This window comes from Lissotriton vulgaris, chromosome 8, assembly GCF_964263255.1.
Source record: "Lissotriton vulgaris chromosome 8, aLisVul1.2, whole genome shotgun sequence".
Classification (NCBI taxonomy): Eukaryota; Metazoa; Chordata; class Amphibia; order Caudata; family Salamandridae; genus Lissotriton; species Lissotriton vulgaris.
Window position 1 is genome coordinate 743,670,915 of NC_141696.1, and position 20,189 is coordinate 743,691,103.

At 41.9% G+C, this 20,189-nt stretch overlaps 1 protein-coding gene across 1 annotated transcript in view; it reads left to right on the forward strand.

Moving 5' to 3' along the window:
- The window catches only part of LOC147697944 (uncharacterized), a 1,308,576-nt gene that overhangs the window by 291,169 nt on the left and 997,218 nt on the right, over positions 1 to 20,189 (forward strand). The window contains exon 6 of the mRNA XM_086936165.1: positions 3,186 to 3,593. Within this exon, the coding sequence (XP_086792291.1) occupies positions 3,186 to 3,593 (408 nt within the window). The remainder of the gene's footprint in view (positions 1 to 3,185; positions 3,594 to 20,189) is intronic.

The window sequence follows — 20,189 nt, forward strand, 5'->3', positions numbered from 1 at the left end:
TCTCTGTCAAAGGTGACGTCCGGGGCTGTTGTGTCAAGCAGGTCCTAGAGCTCGACTGCATGCTTGCGTGCAGAGCGGTTGATTCCAAACTTTACTTTCAAGCTTGTCCTACCTCAACTACAGCAATTGCTTTTTCTTGTGTTACATGGTTTGTTTATAAAATGCCTTCCGATCAACCAGGATGCAATCACCCATCTGATACTGAGATTGAAGAAACACTGCTTTTTCTCACCCAAAGTATTATCTCTCCCGGCTTCCTCATGAAAAACACTGTTGCTTCAAGGCACACCCTCTTGCTATGGTGCCTTTCACCAAACGTGCATCATCTTAATCGAGAAACCTCTTCGCTCCCTATCAACTGACAAGGCTTCTTTGTTCATCATCTTCTCTTATCTTAACCACCTCTAGATTCAAAGGTGCTAGGTAGGGTGGCCGGATTTGGCAAAAATCACCGTAATGCCTTCTCTCAATTAAAACATGCGATGCTGGGTGGTCGAAATTTTGCATAGGTCACTGCCAAAGCCTGGAACTCTCTTCCCATCTCTTCATATATCCACTTCCCCTCCTCACAATTAAACAAAAGAAGACTTAAATTGTATAAACATGCAAATTAACAACACTACAATATAAAACTAAAAACTGGTATTTGCTTTAAAAAATACTTTCTGTAGGGGAGGCAAAACAGAAAGTTAATTTCAAACAACAAATGGGAAGTATTTGTGACAGTTCTTTGAAACTGGATTAAATAAAGTTTCCTTATAAAACTACATGTTGGGAAAATAAGATTGTGAGAAAGAGTATTTGCGCTCTTCTGGACAAGAACACTTCTCGCCTGACTTAGCACCTAGAATTTTATTATTTTGGAATTTCTACGTGTCTTTCTCAAGTTCATCGAAGAAAGGGATTCCTGGATTGTGGTATGTGGGTCAAATAATAAATAACCTTATCCAACTACAATGGGACAGAAATAAGTTACCTCTAATACAATCAATATTTTTATCAAAAGAGATCCTCACTGATATTTCTCTTATTGTAGTTATCTCATAATGTGGCCTCAGAGGCATCCTTAGAAGACTCCCTGAGCACGTCAGTTTCGTTTATAACCTACAGATCCCACTGAAATGGAGCATGGCTGACTTTTCTCAAACATATTAGTATTTTTTTTCTTTTTATCAAACCAGATCCTCGCTGACATTTGTGTTAACGTAGTTCTCACAGAATAGCCCGCAGAGGCATTCTTAGACGAATCCCTGGGCACCCCAGGTTAATTTCGGATGATTTACTGTCAGTTTTCCAAGATACCAAGGATCAATACCAGAAATCCACAGCTTCCCTGGAACCTAAACCCTATGCCTGTGGAATTAAATACACAGGTTCCAGGGATTAGGCTCGGGCGAAATAGAGCTCAATTGATGGAAGTGAGAGAAAACACTTTTACAATATTAAGCCATTTCAGTAGAGATGGGTAAAGACAAATACCGAAGTCAGGTGATTTTGGTCAATCATACAGAGAGAAAACATTAGGAACTTGCCTTCTCAACAATCCATAAGTAGTGTACGGTGACTAGAAAAGACGTTACTCTTATTTAGAAATACATGTGGATGTAGGTCTAATTAACATCTGGTTTCAAGACAGTGCTTGAAGGAAACAAGGCAGGGGATCCGAATGGAGTTCTAGGAAAAGAAAAAAACGCTCACCACTTGGGAAACACGAGTGCCAGACTTCAGGGCCAAGGAATCCCCAACATGGTGTTGCCAGGTGAGCTGTTTTTTTTTTGGCGTCTCCTTCCTAAAGGACACTGCCGCCTATAACCCGGAAGTGAATGTTTGAATGGTCAGACTTCATGTTCTGGAACATCTCCTATAAATACTAGAGCTTGAGCAGTGTAAAGCGGTAGATGAGAAGGTTTAAGTAGACGGCAAGAGTGGAAATCTTGATGGATATACCAAAGAGGGGGCAAGTTCAGACAAAGGATATCAGGAATAATGATCTTTTCAACAGGAAAAGGGCCAACAAATGAAGGCTTTGAATCAAGCCTTTAGAGAATGCGGAACATCTGGCAGCATTCACATAGAACACAGAGGATCAACTGAGGGTTGCAAGACTTCAAATGGTCAGTTTTCCTGAACAGACCAAAGTGGGCAGCCTTTACCAGTTTGTGCAGCAATGGCTTAGGGAACAGTCTGGCCTAAGTCAGAAGGAGACCAGGAACTGCCACTGAATGAATGAATGAACTTTAGAGGGGGAACAACTGGGTGGCGGATAAAGGCAGAGGAGCAACAGTGATGATGGTTCCAAGAGATTTAACTGCCAGAGCTGAGATCTTATGCAGAACTTAGCGACTAGGAAACTCTTCAGCAATTCATTCAGAGAGCTTGATGCAAAGGTCGCAATCCTGTATTCTGCCTACCCGTTGGTTTTCCAGAAAGAGGTAACTTATCTCTTTGGGGGCCATGCAGCTATACTATGTATTGACTGGCAGAAACACGAACCAGGCTAGGAAGAAGAGGGTGAAGCGAGGGGTAAAGGAAGATGGAATACTCTGACATACCTAAACAGGCCAGATATCTGGTTTTTGTTCGGGTGCTGTCTTAGTTATAGAGTTAATTTGATTTTCTTGATTAGTGTTGTCTGTCCTTAAATGAAACTATTGGTTACTCCAGGTATATCAAATGATGTTGTGCAAGTGCAGTTCTTTTGGTTGACCAAATGGGGAAAGTGTAGAATATCTGAACCCTAGCCCAAGAAGAAAAAAAGACTTTGGGATGTCACAGAACTCTGCAATTAAGTGGAGACATGAATATTTTACCACCTTGCTCACCTAGAAATGTGGTCAACCATTTTGTGCATGTATTTGTGCTTACTTTTTTTTTGTCACCTGAAACTGAGGACTGGAGTTTTGTAGGTTTATGGTACTATGGAAGGTAATTGAGATGTTTAAATATTACAACTTGCTGAGAATGCTTTGCTTTCCATTAAATAGTTAATAATGCGTGTTTTCTTGAACAAAATGCTTGAGCAGTCCACGGTGCAAAGATGTGAGGTACTAGTAAGAAAACACTATTTATTTCTCATCCTCTGTGATCTTCGGGATGTTGTTGATGACATAATGTCCACTCTGATTTTTGATAACACATTTGTGCATCATTTGGACTTCATATTTTTTTCAAAATCTTTTTAATAGCAATTGCAAGAGATCCGAACGAGTAACATACACTTACAAGAAGTTGTTGCTGAAGCGGAAAGGCGCCTCAGTGAGCATGAAGCGGAAAGGCACCTCAGTGAGCATGAAGAAAAAAGGCGCCTCAGTGACCATGAAGCGGAAAGGCACCTCAGTGAGCATGAAGAAAAAAGGCGCCTCAGTGAGCATGAAGCGGTAAGGCACCTCAGTGAGCATGAAGCGGAAAGGCGCCTCAGTGAGCATGAAGCGGTAAGGCACCTCAGTGAGCATGAAGCGGAAAGGCGCCTCAGTGAGCGTGAAGCGGTAAGGTACCTCAGTGAGCATGAAGCGGAAAGGCGCCTCAGTGAGCATCAACAAGAAACTTCGGCAGCCCCGGATCCGCAGGACGTGAAGGAACTGCTTGACAATCAGGTATGACATTTTAGTAAACAAGCATTACTAGTTCAAATGCAGTAACAATGCTTTCCTGTCATAGTGGAAACCTTCAGACACGTGTATGTAGTAATTTATTTGTCACACGAAAATGTAGAATGTACAGATATGGGGCTAAATAATTTATACTATGAATTGTCAACAATTAAATGAATGTGTTCAAACTTGATTCCTTTAAAGCCTATCTACTATACTTTTTAGGTCAGACCACAGACAGCTTTAGATGTTACCAGATCGCATGTTACCAGTGCTGGAAAATATTCAGAGTGGCTTTTGACTAGTCTCAGAGGAGTATTCCTTTCACCTCATTTTATTAGGTGCTTGATTTATCATTCCGCCCAGAGCTTTAAGTGAGGTATAACACAATGGGGTAACCCAGTGACCCTCAGATCCTGGGTGAGTATATAGTAAGCTACAATGGCTCTGTCAGGGAGCAACAATTACTTTGTCTTAAAATGAAACTTCAGGAGAATAATCTTTCCAACAGTATGCTCAATGTATCAAGTAATACTGTAAAAAGAGGAAATCAGAGCGCGCGAAAAATTGAACACACAAAACACCCATTACAAATAAAACAAGCAAAAGTACCTTGCAATAAGAATTTCTGTTATTAAATTATTCCATCAGATATAACAAATCACAAATAGACATATCGTAGGGCTGTCCCAATGAGATTCAAGTATTAAAGTGACAAGTGTATTAAAGTGACATAAGTGCTCAGTGACACGGTGTATATACAATCGTGAAGCTATGTACAAGTATAAAGAATTTTAGGAGTGGTCTGATCAAAGATTGGCAGAGTCTCTCTGGCAATGGCAAGGTTGCTCTGCGTTGAGAACCAGAGGTGTGTACTGGCTGAACCAACATTAATCGTCGAAGTTTCAACCCTAATGACGCATAAATAATATGTTTTGGCGGGTCCTCTTCAGGACATGGGACAGCCCCATACTTGGGAAGGCGTCCCGTGGTGAATGGGGGCTGCCAGAATGATCTACAATTGTCAAGGAAGACACATGTAGGCTTAATCACACAAGTGGAAAGGGGGACCAGCGTCACTGATGCTGGTAATATGGCAAGAAGTCCTGTGGGTATATTTACACATTCAGGATTAATCATACAGGTTTGTTGGCTAGTGCCCTGAGGCTTGTGGACCAAACACGAGGGAAAATCCCAGCCACGATAATTCATTCAGGCAAAGAGTCCTTGGAGGGAAACAGACTGCAGAACAGCTGTTTCCCTCCAAGGACTCTTTCCAAGTCTGGGGCTGTCCCCTGTCCTGAAGAAGACCCACCACAACATATTATTTATGCGTCATTAGGGTCGAAGCGTCCACACTTAATGTTGATTCAGCCAGTACACACCTCTGGTTCTCAACACAGAGCAACCTTGCCATTACCAGAGAGACTCTGTCAATCTTTGATCTCACCACTCTTAAAATTCTATATACTTGTACATAGCTTTACGAATGTCTATACACCTTGTCACTGACCCCTTATGTCACTTTAATACACTTGTCACTTTAATACTTGCATCTCATTTGGACAGCCCTACGATATGTCTATTTGTGATTTGTTATATCTGATGGAACAATTCAATAACAGAAATTCTTATAGCAAAATACTTTTGCTTGTTTTATTTGTAATGGGTGTTTCTTGTGTTCACTTTTTCGCGTGCTCTAATTTGCTCTATTTACAGTATTACTTGATATATTGAACATACTGTTGGATAGATTATTCTCCTGAAGTTAGCTTTCAAGACAAAGTCATTGTTGCCCCCCGACAGATCCATTTTAGTTTACTATACAGGGCTTTAAGTGGGCCGGGTCCTGCCGGTGAAAGCATGTGCCAAGACGGGTCGCTACAGGGCTCTCCTTTTTACCTTCAGGGTGTGAAAAACTGCAATAGTATCACTGCTTTTGATGTAACTTCAAAGAGACTTATTTTTCAGTTTTATAAAGGGCAAACTTGGAGCAAACATGAGCACCAGTTACATTGCACAAGGACATATTCATGTTTTGAATCACATGATTTACGTGAGGCTCAAACCTCCTTTCTCAGCACGAAAGTCGGAAGCTCTATCCTTAGCCACAACCTCGCCCACAAGAGCAGAAGCATTTACAATATTATATACAACAAAGGCATAGTTGCTGCTTATTTATCTTATGCAATTTACAACCATTGGCAAAGCCAATAGTCCTGGCTTGTTGTAGGTGTAATGTTACTTGCATTATATGTCTGGATGAATGGACAGAAGCAGCAAAATACCAGTGGGGCAGAGCAATATGCTAAGTACAGATTTTTAGCTCAAGTTTTCTAAACCACGCCCTTAATTACATCGGCCACTCCCATATGGGAGCCCCCTAGTTTTTTAAATTCTACTTAATGCCCTGATTCCGCCTTTTATGGAGTGAGTGCCTTGCAATGAAAAGGGACTCAAATCTAAAAAGTACACTCAACCACCACACATTTTGTCACATACAATTCTTTATTTCACTCATGCATCATAGCAGCATCAGGGATAGCACTGCCTCCAATATCACCAATACAACCACTGCTGCCACCAGGGCCACCACCAGCCTCACGTATACCACCAACAGTAACAGATTACCAACAACATCCCAGCACAGCCCATCCCACCAGTACCACAGCAACAATAATTGTACACCACTACCAATAGACAACCACTATTATCACCAGTACCAGACCACCACCAATACCACAGTGCCACCAGTACCACTTCCTCTCCCTCTCCCAGTATCCGCTCCAATACTACCACCAATTTCAATAATACTAGTCAGTAGCCCCAGTGTCACCACCACCAGTATCAGCAACAACCACTAATGAACCTCCAGTACAACCACTACTATGCAGTACAACTAATGCTGTCACCACCAATACTTCTGTTTGTAATGCCACTCTTCTACCAAAACAAACAATACTACCAATAGCAGCACCACCCCCACCATAACCTCCTTCAATTTTGCCACCACCCATATTACCACCTCCTCTAGCAAGCATTTGAAAAGCCATCACGTCTCACTTTAATGCTCGTAGTATGGAAATATAGTTCTGCCTGTCTTTGGTAGCATGTTTTGTCATATCGGAGGTAACCCTTTTGGTTTTAACAATGCTTGTTTTGGCCTTTTTTTTTGTGCACCTTCTCGGAAAGGGGCAAAAGAGGGACAGCAATAGACTGTGGGCAAGGTGAAAGTATTTAGGGACAGGAAACAGTAAGGAGAATCCAGCAACAAAAAGATGGAAGGGAGAGCAACGGGGAGATGACCACTGAAAGCGCTATAGGCATCGAAGTAGCAATCATATAGTGTATAGTAAAGTTTGTTCTGCTTTCAACCAAAATGTAATAAGTGTAGTGGGACATTTTGCTAGAGGATGCAAGAGAAAACTGATTCCTTTTTTTTTTTTTTTTTTTTTTTTTTTTTTTTTTTTTTTTTTTTTTTTTTATTTCATCATCAGAAAAACAAAGTGTAAACAATTGATTATTTTAACATATATATCAGTTATAACAGAAGTCATTCAATTAGTGCTTTGTCAATTAAAGAATCAAACGAATTGTACAACATATTCTTAAAAGGCAAAGTTTAAACGAAAGCAAAAACAAAAAAACAACAAAAAAAAGAGAAAAAAAATGAAAAATTACAAAGAGTGCTAAGCAGTTTTTGACCCCACCGACTATAATCTTGTAAGAATAAGCATGAGTCTATCCCTCTTTTTAGTTAACCGTCTAATTTAATTTTCCATTTTTCAACTGGGGCCCATATCCGCTTCCCAAGCTGCTTTGCCTTCGCACCTTTTTTTTCATATAAAGCTTTCTCTAGAGTATAGATAGCTAATAATTTTGAAAGCCATTGTTGAAACGAAGGAGGATTAGAGTCTTTCCATACCGTTGCAATACAAAGCCGGATCAGCGTCATTGCAATAAATAAAAATTCTTGATGGGGTACCTCCTGCCCCTCCTTTGCCACCCCAAGAACCATAATCTCATTAGTTAATTTAATCGAGATTTTCAATTCCTCTTTAAAGAATTCCTCCATAGCTTCTTTAAGGGGATCTAGTTTAGGACAAGCTGCAAACATATGTATTGTGTCAGCCTCCATACTCTGACATCTTGGGCAGAAGATCCCACTCGTGCCCCCCCAACTGGCTATTCTATGCGGTGTATAATATAATTCATATAGAGTCTTAAAATATTGTGCCTGCAGATTTGCAACCTTTAAAGTAGTGTTTCCTAACCTGAGCGATTTTTCAGCCTCATTTCCTGATAGATTTAATTTATTTCTCCATTTATCAAATACCTTTCCTCTGTCATCCTCATTATACTGGCATAATGCACCATATAGTTGAGAGATTGTGCATCCATCCTCATCTCGAACAAATTCCATCAGGTCTACCCTAATAAATTTACAATTGCCTGCTTGTTTTCTCTGCAGGACTGACCTTATCTGTAAGTATTTGAAAAAGTCTCTCTGATCCAAATTGTATAGCTGTTGCGCCCTTTCAAATGTTATTAACCCTGATTGATCTGTGATGTCTCCAATTGTGCTGACCCCAAGATTATCCCACCGCCTCATCACTTGATCATGGAATACATCTGGGAGAAGTTCATTCATATATAAAGGAGTATAAAAATTCATTCGCCCTAATTTAATTTTCTTCCGGATAATTGACCAAGCTGAGATAGCCGCACCCAACACCTTGAACTTCGTTCTTTTATAATAGTTTAACTCCCTGAAAGTAAGGAGTCCCTTATTAGAATCCAAAACCAGCAGTTCATATATATCCGGAATGCCAGCATTACCCCTCCAGATATCTTTCGTATTTCCTCCGAGAAGTCCTTTACAATACTGAAGGACTGAAGCAAAATAATATGTTTTAAAGTCCGGTGCTGCAAGGCCCCCCCGTTCTTTAGATAGTGCCAACATCTTAATGGATCTTCGGGTTCTGCCCTTTGCCCATATAAAGCGATTACAAATCCCATCTATTTCTTTAAACCACTTATTAGTAAACAATAAAGGAATCGTGCGGAATAAATATAGAATTTTGGGCAGGAACAGCATTTTTATAACATTACAGCGACCTATAATTGTTAAATGTAAATTGTCCATCCTGTCTAGGTCTAATTTTGCCTTTTTAATTACAGGGGTCAGATTTTTCTCCACAACCTTCGATAAGTCGGATGTTATATTAACGCCCAAATAAACCGCAGACTCTATAACTCTTTCGTCCTGAATATTAACAAATTGATTAACAACTATTTGCGTTTTCCCTTGGTTCAATTTATACCCTGATAGAAGACCATATTTTTTAGCTTCATCCTCGATCTCTCTAATTGCTATTACTGGTGTTGATGATGTGATTGCTAAATCGTCCGCGTATCCCAATATTTTGGTCTCGTATCCATTCAGCATAATTGGGCTGATATTTTTATTTTTTTCTATATATCTAATAAATGAATCAATATAACAGGCGAAGAGTAGAGGGGAACATGGGCATCCTTGCCTGGTCCCACGTTCGATTTTTATTACCTCGCTCAATTCTCCCCCTACTCTCAGTCTGATACTCGGATTTTTATAAAGGGCTTTTAATGCTCCTATGCATTTTTTCCCGAAATTGCACTTAATCATTGTTGCCCACAGGAAACCCCACGAGACCCTATCAAAAGCCTTTTCGGCGTCCAGCAATATTAAAGACATAGGGTCTCGTGAGGCAGTTGATTCCTACGGTTATATTTGTTACTGAGACTTAGGAGGTGAATGTCACTAGTAGAATCAGTGATAATGGTGTCACGCTTGTCAATAGCAGTGCCTAATAAGCCATGTTCAAGTGAATAAGAAACTCCTTCTCTTCACTTACTGAGATTAAGAAGAACCAATTAACAGGATTTTAGATTTCCAAAACCAATATAAAGAGAACCTAGCTGCCCCTCAGCCAGAAAGCTGTCTTCTAGCAGCCTCCAGACAAATGAGAGGCAACATATTGGCGCAGACACGACTAACACAATATACCTTTCAGAAAGCTGTATTAGCCTGTAGTAAATCTTTCGGTTAAAACACATGGAAAACAAAATATAATCCCAGGATAAGTACCAGGACAAGTCAAGAAAACCTAACTATCCTTCTGGTTACTAGATAAACGTAATCGAAGTACATTATTAAGAAGCTAATATGTGGACTCACTTTCAATAAACAGCTTTTTGTTCAAACGAAGCTAAGCTTTAAATAAATGTCCATACCAGGTACACCTCTCTAAATGGAATACACAGTACAAAAATATCAGTAATTAACGGCAATATTCCAAACGATTGTACATATAAGTAAGCAAGCTGCAAAATCATAAGAAAACCAAATCCAATCAGCTGGAGAAAACAGGAAGGAGTTATAAGGTAGCAAGCAGCGCAAGCTCAAGAAAGGTCAGTCGGGCCGAAATCCAAGAAAATGCCAGCAACCAGAGGACCAGGATATAATGTTACTCCAAGAGTGAGGCAGGTGGAGCGTAAACTGGCTCTTAAATTGTCTGGACCAATCAAAGTAGTTGCATGACATGAAGGGCCATTGGTTGAAATCCCCAGGAATACTTAACAGATGGTGTGCACATCCCACTGAGGACCCACCAAGTGCCCTAAAAGTCAACAATTTCCCGGCAGGAAGAGGCGAGAGGTGTGCCCACCAAGGCCCAGAGTTTAAAATCTACCTGACTTTTCAGGGTAGCAGGTGAGCGGCAGAGAGAGGGCAGTCCAAGCAGGAGAGAAGTGTCTCCATAAAATTGATGCCACACTGTCACAATGGAGGTTGCTGTAAAGTGCTGTTTTCAGTTCAGTTCAAAAACTTTATTCGATCATTGTAAAAATAATCATAAAAGTGCAACAGTACATCACAACGCTTACAATTTACAATTACATTTTATAAGCTTTCAGTTACAAAAGACATACTTTTCCTAAGAGATACAGATTTTAAAATATATACAGCTGTAAAAAAGCACACATCAGGTTTGGCAAGTGCGAATAAAAGACTCATGACTATTTTCACAGAGGATACCTTATATTTTTTAAAAAGTGGTTTCAGATAAATAATCCGGAGTTGTAAGTAATAAGGGCAAATCAGTTAAAAGTGCACAGTGCTCTGTTTAGATGATCCGTCACACGGGCAAGGAGCTACAGTGTGAAGTTGGATGTGCGGACAGGCAACAAGCAAATGAACAGACCCCATACGTAGTCTGGTAAGGACATATTGGTGTGATCGTATAGTTACCATTTTTAAATATTCTGCGAAACCAGGTTCAACCAGATTATATGTATTATAAAAACGATGAGTAGAGTACTAACTGGTGGCAGAACAACGCTTTTGTGCCTTAGCCCTCAAATACACGTGTTTTAACTCATTTTTAGGGATATCCAAGGCACAAAGGGGGTTTTCACAAACATTTAGTTTAAAAACATCCTCAAATGTGGAACATATATAGTTGAGCCAGGGAATCAGGTTATACTTATCCAGGCGGAGGCAGTCATGAATAATTTTCCTCGTAAAACTGGTCTGTTCTTTAAGCCAGATAGACCTCCATACCAGTAGGGGTCTAAGACCAATAAGATCTGTAAGATGTTCCAAACCAACCTCCTGATGTATCAGACTGGTAGAGGCAGAAGATGGTAAACAGAGGAGTTTCTTAATGAATTTGTTTTCTTCGACTTGGAGTAAATGATGATTACAATGTCCCCATACCCCTGACCCATAAAGGGCCAGCGCGACACATCTGTGGCGGTATATGTATAACATATCAAATATGCGCCTTGAGCCCAGTTGAGAAGCAAATTTAAAAATACCAAATGCACTTTTACCCATTTTTGCCCTAACATTGGTCATCTCATGAGACCAAATACCCCCGCTATTAAAAGTAATGCCTAGATAACAAAAGCTTTCAACCACTTGGATCAATTGGTCCTTGAATGAAAAGGGTCTTAGTTTTTTAACTTTCTTTCCACAAGCCAAAATAAAAGTTTTTGAATTGTTGATCTTGAGTTTTCTCCCATTAGTAAAATCCTGAAACTCATCCATTAATTTCTGCAGCCCAACAGGGGTTCTGGATAAGAGGACCGTGTCGTCCGTGTAGAGCAGAACTGGAATTGATATACCCTCAGCGGACGGAACATCGGCATTAACTGAACGCAATTCTGATTCAATGGCGTTGATAAAAAGAGAGAAAAGAAGAGGGGCAAGAACACATCCTTGCCTAATTCCGGACCTTACTCGAATGCTTGAGGTACATTCGCTCATTGGCCCAAAACGGATATTAGCGGACAAGTTGCCATACAAATGAGCCAAAAAATAAATGATTTCGGGTGGGGCCCCCATATTCAATAAGGTTGTCCATAGTAAACCATGGTCAACCAAATCGAATGCGCTTAATAGGTCCGCAAAACAGAGGAACAGCGAACCCTGTTTTGCACGCGTATATTTGCCTATAATAAGGTCTAGGTTGATGCACTGTTCTATAGTGCCTAACCCCTTGCGGAAACCAAACTGGGAGTCCGCAAGGATCCCGTTCTCTTCAACCCATTCCTCCAATCGGATCAATAACACCCTACTCATTATTTTCATGGAGGAGTCGAGGAGGGAGATAGGGCGATAGTTCTTAGCCTCGCTCCTATCTCCCTTTTTGTAAATAGGAATAATAATCTACTCTCCCCAAGACTGTGGTGCAGAGGCCAAAGCTACTGCGTTAAATGCTTTAGTCAGCAGGGGGCTCCATAATGTTACATCAGCTTTGTATAGGTCCACTGGGACCCCATGAGGGCCGGGGGCCTTCCCTCCCTTGCTACACCGGATGGCACTATCCACCTCAGCAATTGTAATGTTAAGCGGTGTAGGTGGTCTAGGGACTGCAACCGAGGCACTCTCTGTAAATATCCCGCCTGGGTTAAATATGCTAGAGAAGTGGCATACCCAGTTTTCCTCATTTACTTGGGCTGAGAGCACTGGGTATACCTCATCATGAAGGAAGGGACTATTAACGGTATTCCAAAATAACTTAGTATCTCGGAGATCTACGGCCTTGGACATATTGTCCCATGCTTCCTCTCTTAACTCCTGCTTCCTCAAATTCAAGGGCATTTTATAAGTGCTCCTTAGGGTTCTGACCACTTCCCTATCACTGGGCTTACTAGCAAGGGCGTTTTTTAATTTTTGTAGGGATTTTGTACACGCCCTATTAAACCATCCTCTAGGAGCCCCTTGTCCCTTTGCCTTATTCTTAGTCAAAATCTGTTTTGTAATCGCGATAATTAGTGCAAACCCAGCTAATATACTTGTCGGGCATGTATTGGGCTCAAGACAGTATTCCACCTCCGGTAGGCATGCAGACACAATTTTGGCTGATAGTAGTTCCTCATTGTGTCGCCCCAATTTAATCCTGGGACCGTTTGGTCTATGCGGGATTAAATCCGCCACTATTCCATGGGATATCACAGCCTTCTCCCCCCACATAAGCAGATGTATTGTAAGACAGTTATGGTCACTGAGAGCCAAGTCTAGTACTTCTGGTACAGTACACAGGGAGTTTATACTTGCGGAGGCTATAAGATAATCTATGATAGTGGCAGAATTCCTTCCCACAAAGGTTGGTAACGGTTTGCCCTCATTATCCTTCCTAGGTGACAATATCAACAGATCAAATTTAAGCAAGAGTGTGTTGAGTGAGTTCCCATAGGTTGTGTGTATAAAATGGGCCTGATCCTCCCCATCCTCCCCTCCAAAACCACACACTCTTGAGAAAGAAAAGGGGCACATATAAATATTAAAGTCACCAGCCCACAGAATTTCGAAAGAGATACCAGTTTGCCCACACAGATTTTCTATTGCCTCCTCAAGTTCATCAACCACTTCAGAACTGGAATGGTTAAATACATTATTATAGTGGTTAATTATTGAGACATTCCGACCACCATTGTGCTGCAGCCATAGTATCTGTGAGTGTGAGCCAACTGTCATGTGTGTTTTGACTCGTGCCGGGAGACTCACTGACAACAGAATCACCAGCCCACCTCTAGCTCTACCCATACTGGAACTCAGGGCCGGGCAGTTATAGGCGACATAGCCTTCTAGGAGGATATCTTCAGTGCACCACGTCTCCTGGAGACAAAGAATATCAAATTTGGTGACAAATTCCGACCAGCCCAGGCTGTCCGTCTTGTTACACCACCCTGCAATGTTCCAACCTATTAACTTATACCCTTTTCCTGGGGTACTTACTTGCCCAACAGTATGTATACTCCTGATAGGAAGGGGCGTTGGCCCATTCAGTTGTTCAACTGGGGACATACATTTACGTTCCCCGTTACATCAGCTCCATTGTCAATGCCCTCCATACTGGAAAAATGTATTCCGGTTCCCTCATCCCCTGGACTCAAAAAACATCAGTCACAGTCATCTAACCCATTAAATATATCAAACCTATTTGTAGTCTCCAATGGCGTGAATGGTTTTAAATGGTTCATTCTCCCATTGGTGGTTGTATTGATCCTAGTAGGTAAAAAATTCCATCCATAGGGATCAGGGACCGGTACGGAGTAAGGCACATATGGATGGTTCCTGACATTTTGTAAGGTCGAAGGGTAGGTATTAGAATGAGCCTGTATTTGCGGATATTGAGGGAATTGGTGCTGGGGTGGAAATACCACTGATCTCGGGTAGAAATATGTCAGTGGTAGGGGAATGATACGATTATTGGCATTTCCAGGTGGCCAGTTTAATATAAACTGGACAGCTTGTTGGTCTCTAAAATTCACCACCACTATATCACCTTCAATATCCTTGGGTCTTCCCCCGAACCACTGGAGGCGGCGGACATTATTTGGGCAAATCCTTCCCTCTTATTCTTTTCCAGCTCAGGTACCCCTGTAAGGACTACCACGAAAGGCACTGCTATTGGGGCCTTATCACTCCCAGTTATGGACTTGGTCTTTTTACCGAAATCAGTATGGCTCAGCTTCTGTTGTTGCGGTTCCCCCCTTTTCCTCCTTTTTTTGGTAGGCGGTGGGCCATAATTTCTAAGTGGCGTAGTTTTTTTTGCCCTAATTCGTATATTTTTACATGGCATGGACATAGGGGTATTCAGTGCCTCAGTCACTGTAGGAATGCTAATACAATTAGCAGGCAACGAGTCATTCACAGTTATCTTAGGGCAGGAACTAGGTGACAACGTGCAGTCTCTAAATACAAGGGGCAGGCTATCCAATAGAAGTACACAGTCATTGCCATTTTGGCTCCCTTCTGTAGTGGCAGTAGCTGGTAACGGTGACTCGAACAAAGACCTATTCTTCATACTTTCTACAGAACGGCGACGTTTTGCTCGCCGCTCTGTTAAAGTAATTTCCTTAGGAACATCGGCAACAGTTTTAGTAAAATAATTGTCCAGAGTTCCATTTAGTGGGCACCCTAACCTATCCGACATGATAGGGTCTGTGCTGGTCATTTATGGGGAGCAAACACCTGTAGATGGAAAACGGAGAAGACTTACTCAGGATATACGCACAGAGTCATAAACGGCCAGGGGTTTGGGCCCAGTCCAGTCTCCTCGGGCCTCTGAGGGCCTCAGAGGGCCCGCCCTTTGTCCGGGCTTCGTCCGGATTTCGTCCCGCTCGCGTCCCGCTTCGCGGAAGGCACTGACTGCTCTTGTAGCCCTTGGGAATTAAGGGGGCGTGGCTGCTGCGGGATGAGGCTGCAGCTGGTTCCCAAGCCTCGCAGTCCCACAGCGGTAAAGTAGCTATCGACGGCACTCTATGAGAGCGAGTGCGGCGCTTGTAGCCTCCCTCCAAAGCCCAGCAACCACCAAGTCTGCAGGAGTCCTGTTTCTCCGCTGAGTATACGCTGGAATCGATGAAGGAAGTGGAGTTGGAAAAATAAAGAGACCAATGCCAATCCATCTGTGTTGTTTAATGAAGATCAGAGTCATAAAGTAGGTGGACCAAACAAGTGAGTGGACTTATATGTGGGGCCGCTGGCCTCATGAGCACGGGGCTGAAGAGCGGTGCTATGGAGACAGTTGCAGCGCTTCCAGACCCTGCGGCCTGGGTCTGGCAAATGGAAGTGCATTTCTACATGTGAAGGAAAACATTTTGTTGAATATCAAAAGACAAAGAAGTAACAATTCAGTGTGTTTCATGCAACTAGGAGGTGTAGGGTTACACATAGTTCAAGAGGTAGGAATATTATATCATACATTTTCTAAAAGAGTATGGATGGGGAACTTTTATGAGAGATTTTCAAATCTCTCAGGCTTCAGTCCAGAGAACTACAGGGGCAAAACATTTATCATGCTGGTGTATTGAAGACTGCTTTAGAGGTTAAGAATAAAGAACCCACCGGAAAGTTACATGTCGCAAAAAAGGCCAGACCCTACTGTGATGGAAGGGCCCAGGAAATGTGTTCAATATTTTATGCCCAACAGTAAGGAGTAAGTGTTAGTGATGGGTGAAAGTCAGTCTAAAGTAAATTGAATGTTAAAAACATTTCCAATCGTTTTCAATGTTAGTAGATGCGTTTCCACTAGTGAAATGATGATCATTGTTCAAAATAGGTCCCCCTAAACGTTTTGCCTTCCTCCTCCTATTTCTTCTGACCTTTTTGTTGGCTTAGGGATTCTGGTCACTTTACCATTGCTAACCAGTGCTAAAGTGCATGTGCTCTCTTCCTAAAACATGGTAGCAGTGGCTCATATCCAAGTGGTATCTTTAATTAACTTGTAAGTCCCTAGTAAAGTGCACTACATGTGTCCAGGGCCTGTAAATTAAATGCTACTAGTGGGCATGCAGAACTGCTTTTGCCACCCACATAAGTAACCCTTAGCCATGTCTGAGGCCTGCCACTGGAGGGCCTGTGTGTGCAGTTTCCTGCCACTTTTACTTGGTATTTAAAACTACTTACCAAGCCTTAAGCTCCCATTTTATTACACATATGTCACCCTTAGTAGGCCCCAAGTAGCCCTATGGGCAGGGTGCAGTGTAAGTAAAAGGTAGGACGTGTACATTTATGTGTGACATGTCCTGGTAGTGACAACAAGTCTATTTCATTTTTTCCTTCATATACATTTCAAAGGTAATTCCAGATCAGAAAGGAGTAGCTTTATCATGTTTGGACTGGTTAGAATAGTGATGATAACTCCTCCTTACTTGTGAAAATGGACATCACTTGGATTGACATTTCCATCAAGTGGAAATGCCACTTCAAGAAAGTGAATATTTCTCTGCGCTTATAACTCTTTGTGTCTGATAGCCCGTCTTCAATACACGCCAGGGCTGCGGGACAGCTACACTTTGTACATTTCCTCTAGACAGCCCCAACACAGGAAGGGATGGGTGTGACAGGATATTTATCTGTATTAATCTGCATACTGATAGCCTTCCTGGGCAGAAAGGGAGCGAGGTGGCTTAGACTTATATCTGAATAGGCTGTGTTCTGTCCTCACACAAATCACTGATTTGCCCCCAGGGTTAGCCTGGCACACAGGAGGTGGTTGAAAGTGATTCTTGAGCACTTCAGAGAGTTCTTTTGAAGTTACCCCCTACATCAGAGGCACTTTTGAGTATACGTACCAGAAATCCGGACCTATGAAATCAGTACACTACATGACCTGGGAATAACTCTGCTGGAGTAAAGACTCCTGTGCTATAAGGAATGCCACTTTGCGGTGACTGATTATTCTTAGAAACTGCTTCTCTGCTTTGCTGAGCAATCCTGCTGCCTTCTGATCTCTGCCCTGCTGAGAACAAGGAATGGACCCATCTCATTTGAACCCAGAGTGACTCCAAGGGCTTGCTGACTTGCCTCCTGGTTTCTGAAGTCTCAGGGACACAAAAGACTTCCTGCAATTTTGCTGTCACTGCTGGACTCTGCCATCTTCGAGTCCTACTGTAGCCGTGGGCCTCAGAAGTGGATTTTCTGTGCTGTAGCTTTTTAAATCATGCTTTTGGGCTCTTTGTGACCGCAAACAGGCCTGTTTTCTCCACTCTTACAAAGGATTACCATGAGCGGGTGCAAGATTATCTCTGAGCACCTTGGACCATTGCCAGTGACGCTCACTATACTCCCGGCGAACCTCTTCCCTGCGAATGGGACTCTTGGCTCAACTTGAGAAGGTAAAATTTCCGCTGGACCTGTTTGGAACTGCATCTGACCTGTTCTCCATGTCAGTCAGCTTGACATTTTGGATTAACCCCGGTCTAGGGCAACCTCAAGTAACCTTTGGTGCTATTGGCTTCTAAGCACGGTTTTCGCATTTATTCTTTAAAAATTCATATCTTGACTTCTACTGATTGGATTTTTGTTGTTCAGGTGTTGTTTTACTCAAATAAATAGTCTTTATGTTTCTAAACGTGGGTGGAGTCTTTTTTGTTGTTTTAATTGAATTACTGTATTTTAAGTGTTGCACAAATAATTTACTCATTGCATTTTGCATTAAGCCTGACTGCTCTGTGTCAAGCTTCCAGTGGGTGAGCACAGATTAATTTAGGATGTCTATCTGACTTACCCTGACTAGGTTAGTGGTCTCTACTTGGACAGGGTACAAACCTCTGCCAACTAGAGACCCCATTTCTACCAGTCATCCTTTAAGGTGGTAAGTGGTTTTCCACTACTGATTTGATTTCCACATTGCATCCTGAGAGCAAGACGTGTATGTCATTCATTAGTACTGTAGGGTGCTACCAATGCTATCTGATGCCCTTCGGGTTGGTGTTAGCTGCCAACATAGTCTAAACAATATTGTACACATTTCTTAAAGAGTTAATGACATAAGTTATTTCCGCAATTATATTTTATAGATGGGGACTTCAGAAGGAACATGACATTAGGTTGGAAAAAGTGTTAGGTATTTTGGAAAGGAATGGGTTTGCTATAGAAATGCTGAAGTGCATATTGGTAAAATCCAGAATACCATACTTTGGGCATGAGATAAGTAAGTAGGGCATTAGACCCATAAATTGTTTTGAAAACTATTAAAGAGGCCACCAACTCTACAGAGCAAGGTAACCTTAAGTCATTTGTAAGCTGAGCAGAGCTTTAAATAGGCCAACAAATTTGCAGATAAAACATATTCAGCGTGGAAGTTTAAAAACTTAATTAGATCTGAGTAGTCTTCGAAGAACCAGCTGGCCTCTCAAGATATAAAAATGGGATCAGTAATTTTGAACATTTTTGCCAGTTTCTATATGGTAGAGTATACACTAATGATTTATCACACACCACTAACGAAATTCATTCCTCAGAGTGCACAACAGATTCAATTATGCAGTTAACTCTTCTAGGCTGAGCCACAGTTCCTACATATGTTTGGCTTTTTCTAAGATTATATTTCACTAGAAAAGCATTTCACTTCTAATCTCTGGCTTCACCTTACGTCTTGTAGTATCAGTATTGAATTATATTTCTTTACTATATGCATACGTTTCAGTTTTTTTACATTTTTACTAAAGAATGCCTCCCGGCTCGTTCTTTTTGATAGGTCTTGTATCGTCTTGTATATATTTATCTAGCTGGACCCTTCTTGTCCCTGAAAGACTCCGTAGGAATGACGTAAGCGATGGGGTGTGTCTAGGTGTGGTTAAATATAGTTGGGAACGTACTGTGAGTAAGTTAACAGTTGCACTCTGAAGAATAAAGACATGCACTGCAGAGCTCCTTGTGTGGTGTAGTCATTTGCATGCAACTGGGTTGGGGAAGTCGCCACAACTGGCGATGAGTCAGAGGATCTGTAGCCAAAAGATCCGAGAAGGCTGTACCAGAGAGTTTCCCGAGATCTAGCAAACTGCTTGTGAATGCCATGTGTGCCTTAGTCAAAGTGACGATCAACGGTTGGCGAATGTGGAGTCAAAGCGCCACTCCAGTCAGTGCAAGATTTTCTAAGAGGGCGAAGGGCTTACGGAAAATTCAGTTATAGTTGGCCCAGAATCTGCTGGTAAGACCAAAAGAAGAAATATAGCACCATCGAACAACATTGAACTTTCAAACATACATAACGAGAAGGGCAGAAGGCGGTGAGAGTTTGGTGCAAAAGCACACCAGAAGTAGACGCACACAGGAGCCAAGGAAAGCTAAGGCAGCAACAGCCAGGTACAGAGAACATGAGTGCACACACTAAAACTAGAGTAAAGACTGGCAATGAGTCAGAGGATCTGTAACCCTAAAATCCGAGAATGCTGTCCCAGAGAGCTTCCCGAGATCTAGCAAACTGCTTGTGAATGCCATGTGTGCCTTAGTCAAAGTGACGATCAACGGTTGGCCAATGTGGAGTCAAAGTTTTCTAAGTGGGCGAAGGGCTTACGGAAAATTCAGTTATAGTTGGCCCAGAACCTTCTGGTTTGACCAAAAGAAGAGATACAGCACCATCGAACAATATTGAACTTTCAAATATACATAACGAGAAGGGCAGAAGACGGTTAGAGCTAGGTGCAAAAGCACACCAGAAGTAGAGACACACAGAGCCAAGGAAAGCTAAGGCAGCGACAGCCAGGTACGGAGAACATGAGTGCACACACCAGAACAAGAGTAAGGAGCGCCATCCGACCTCAGCA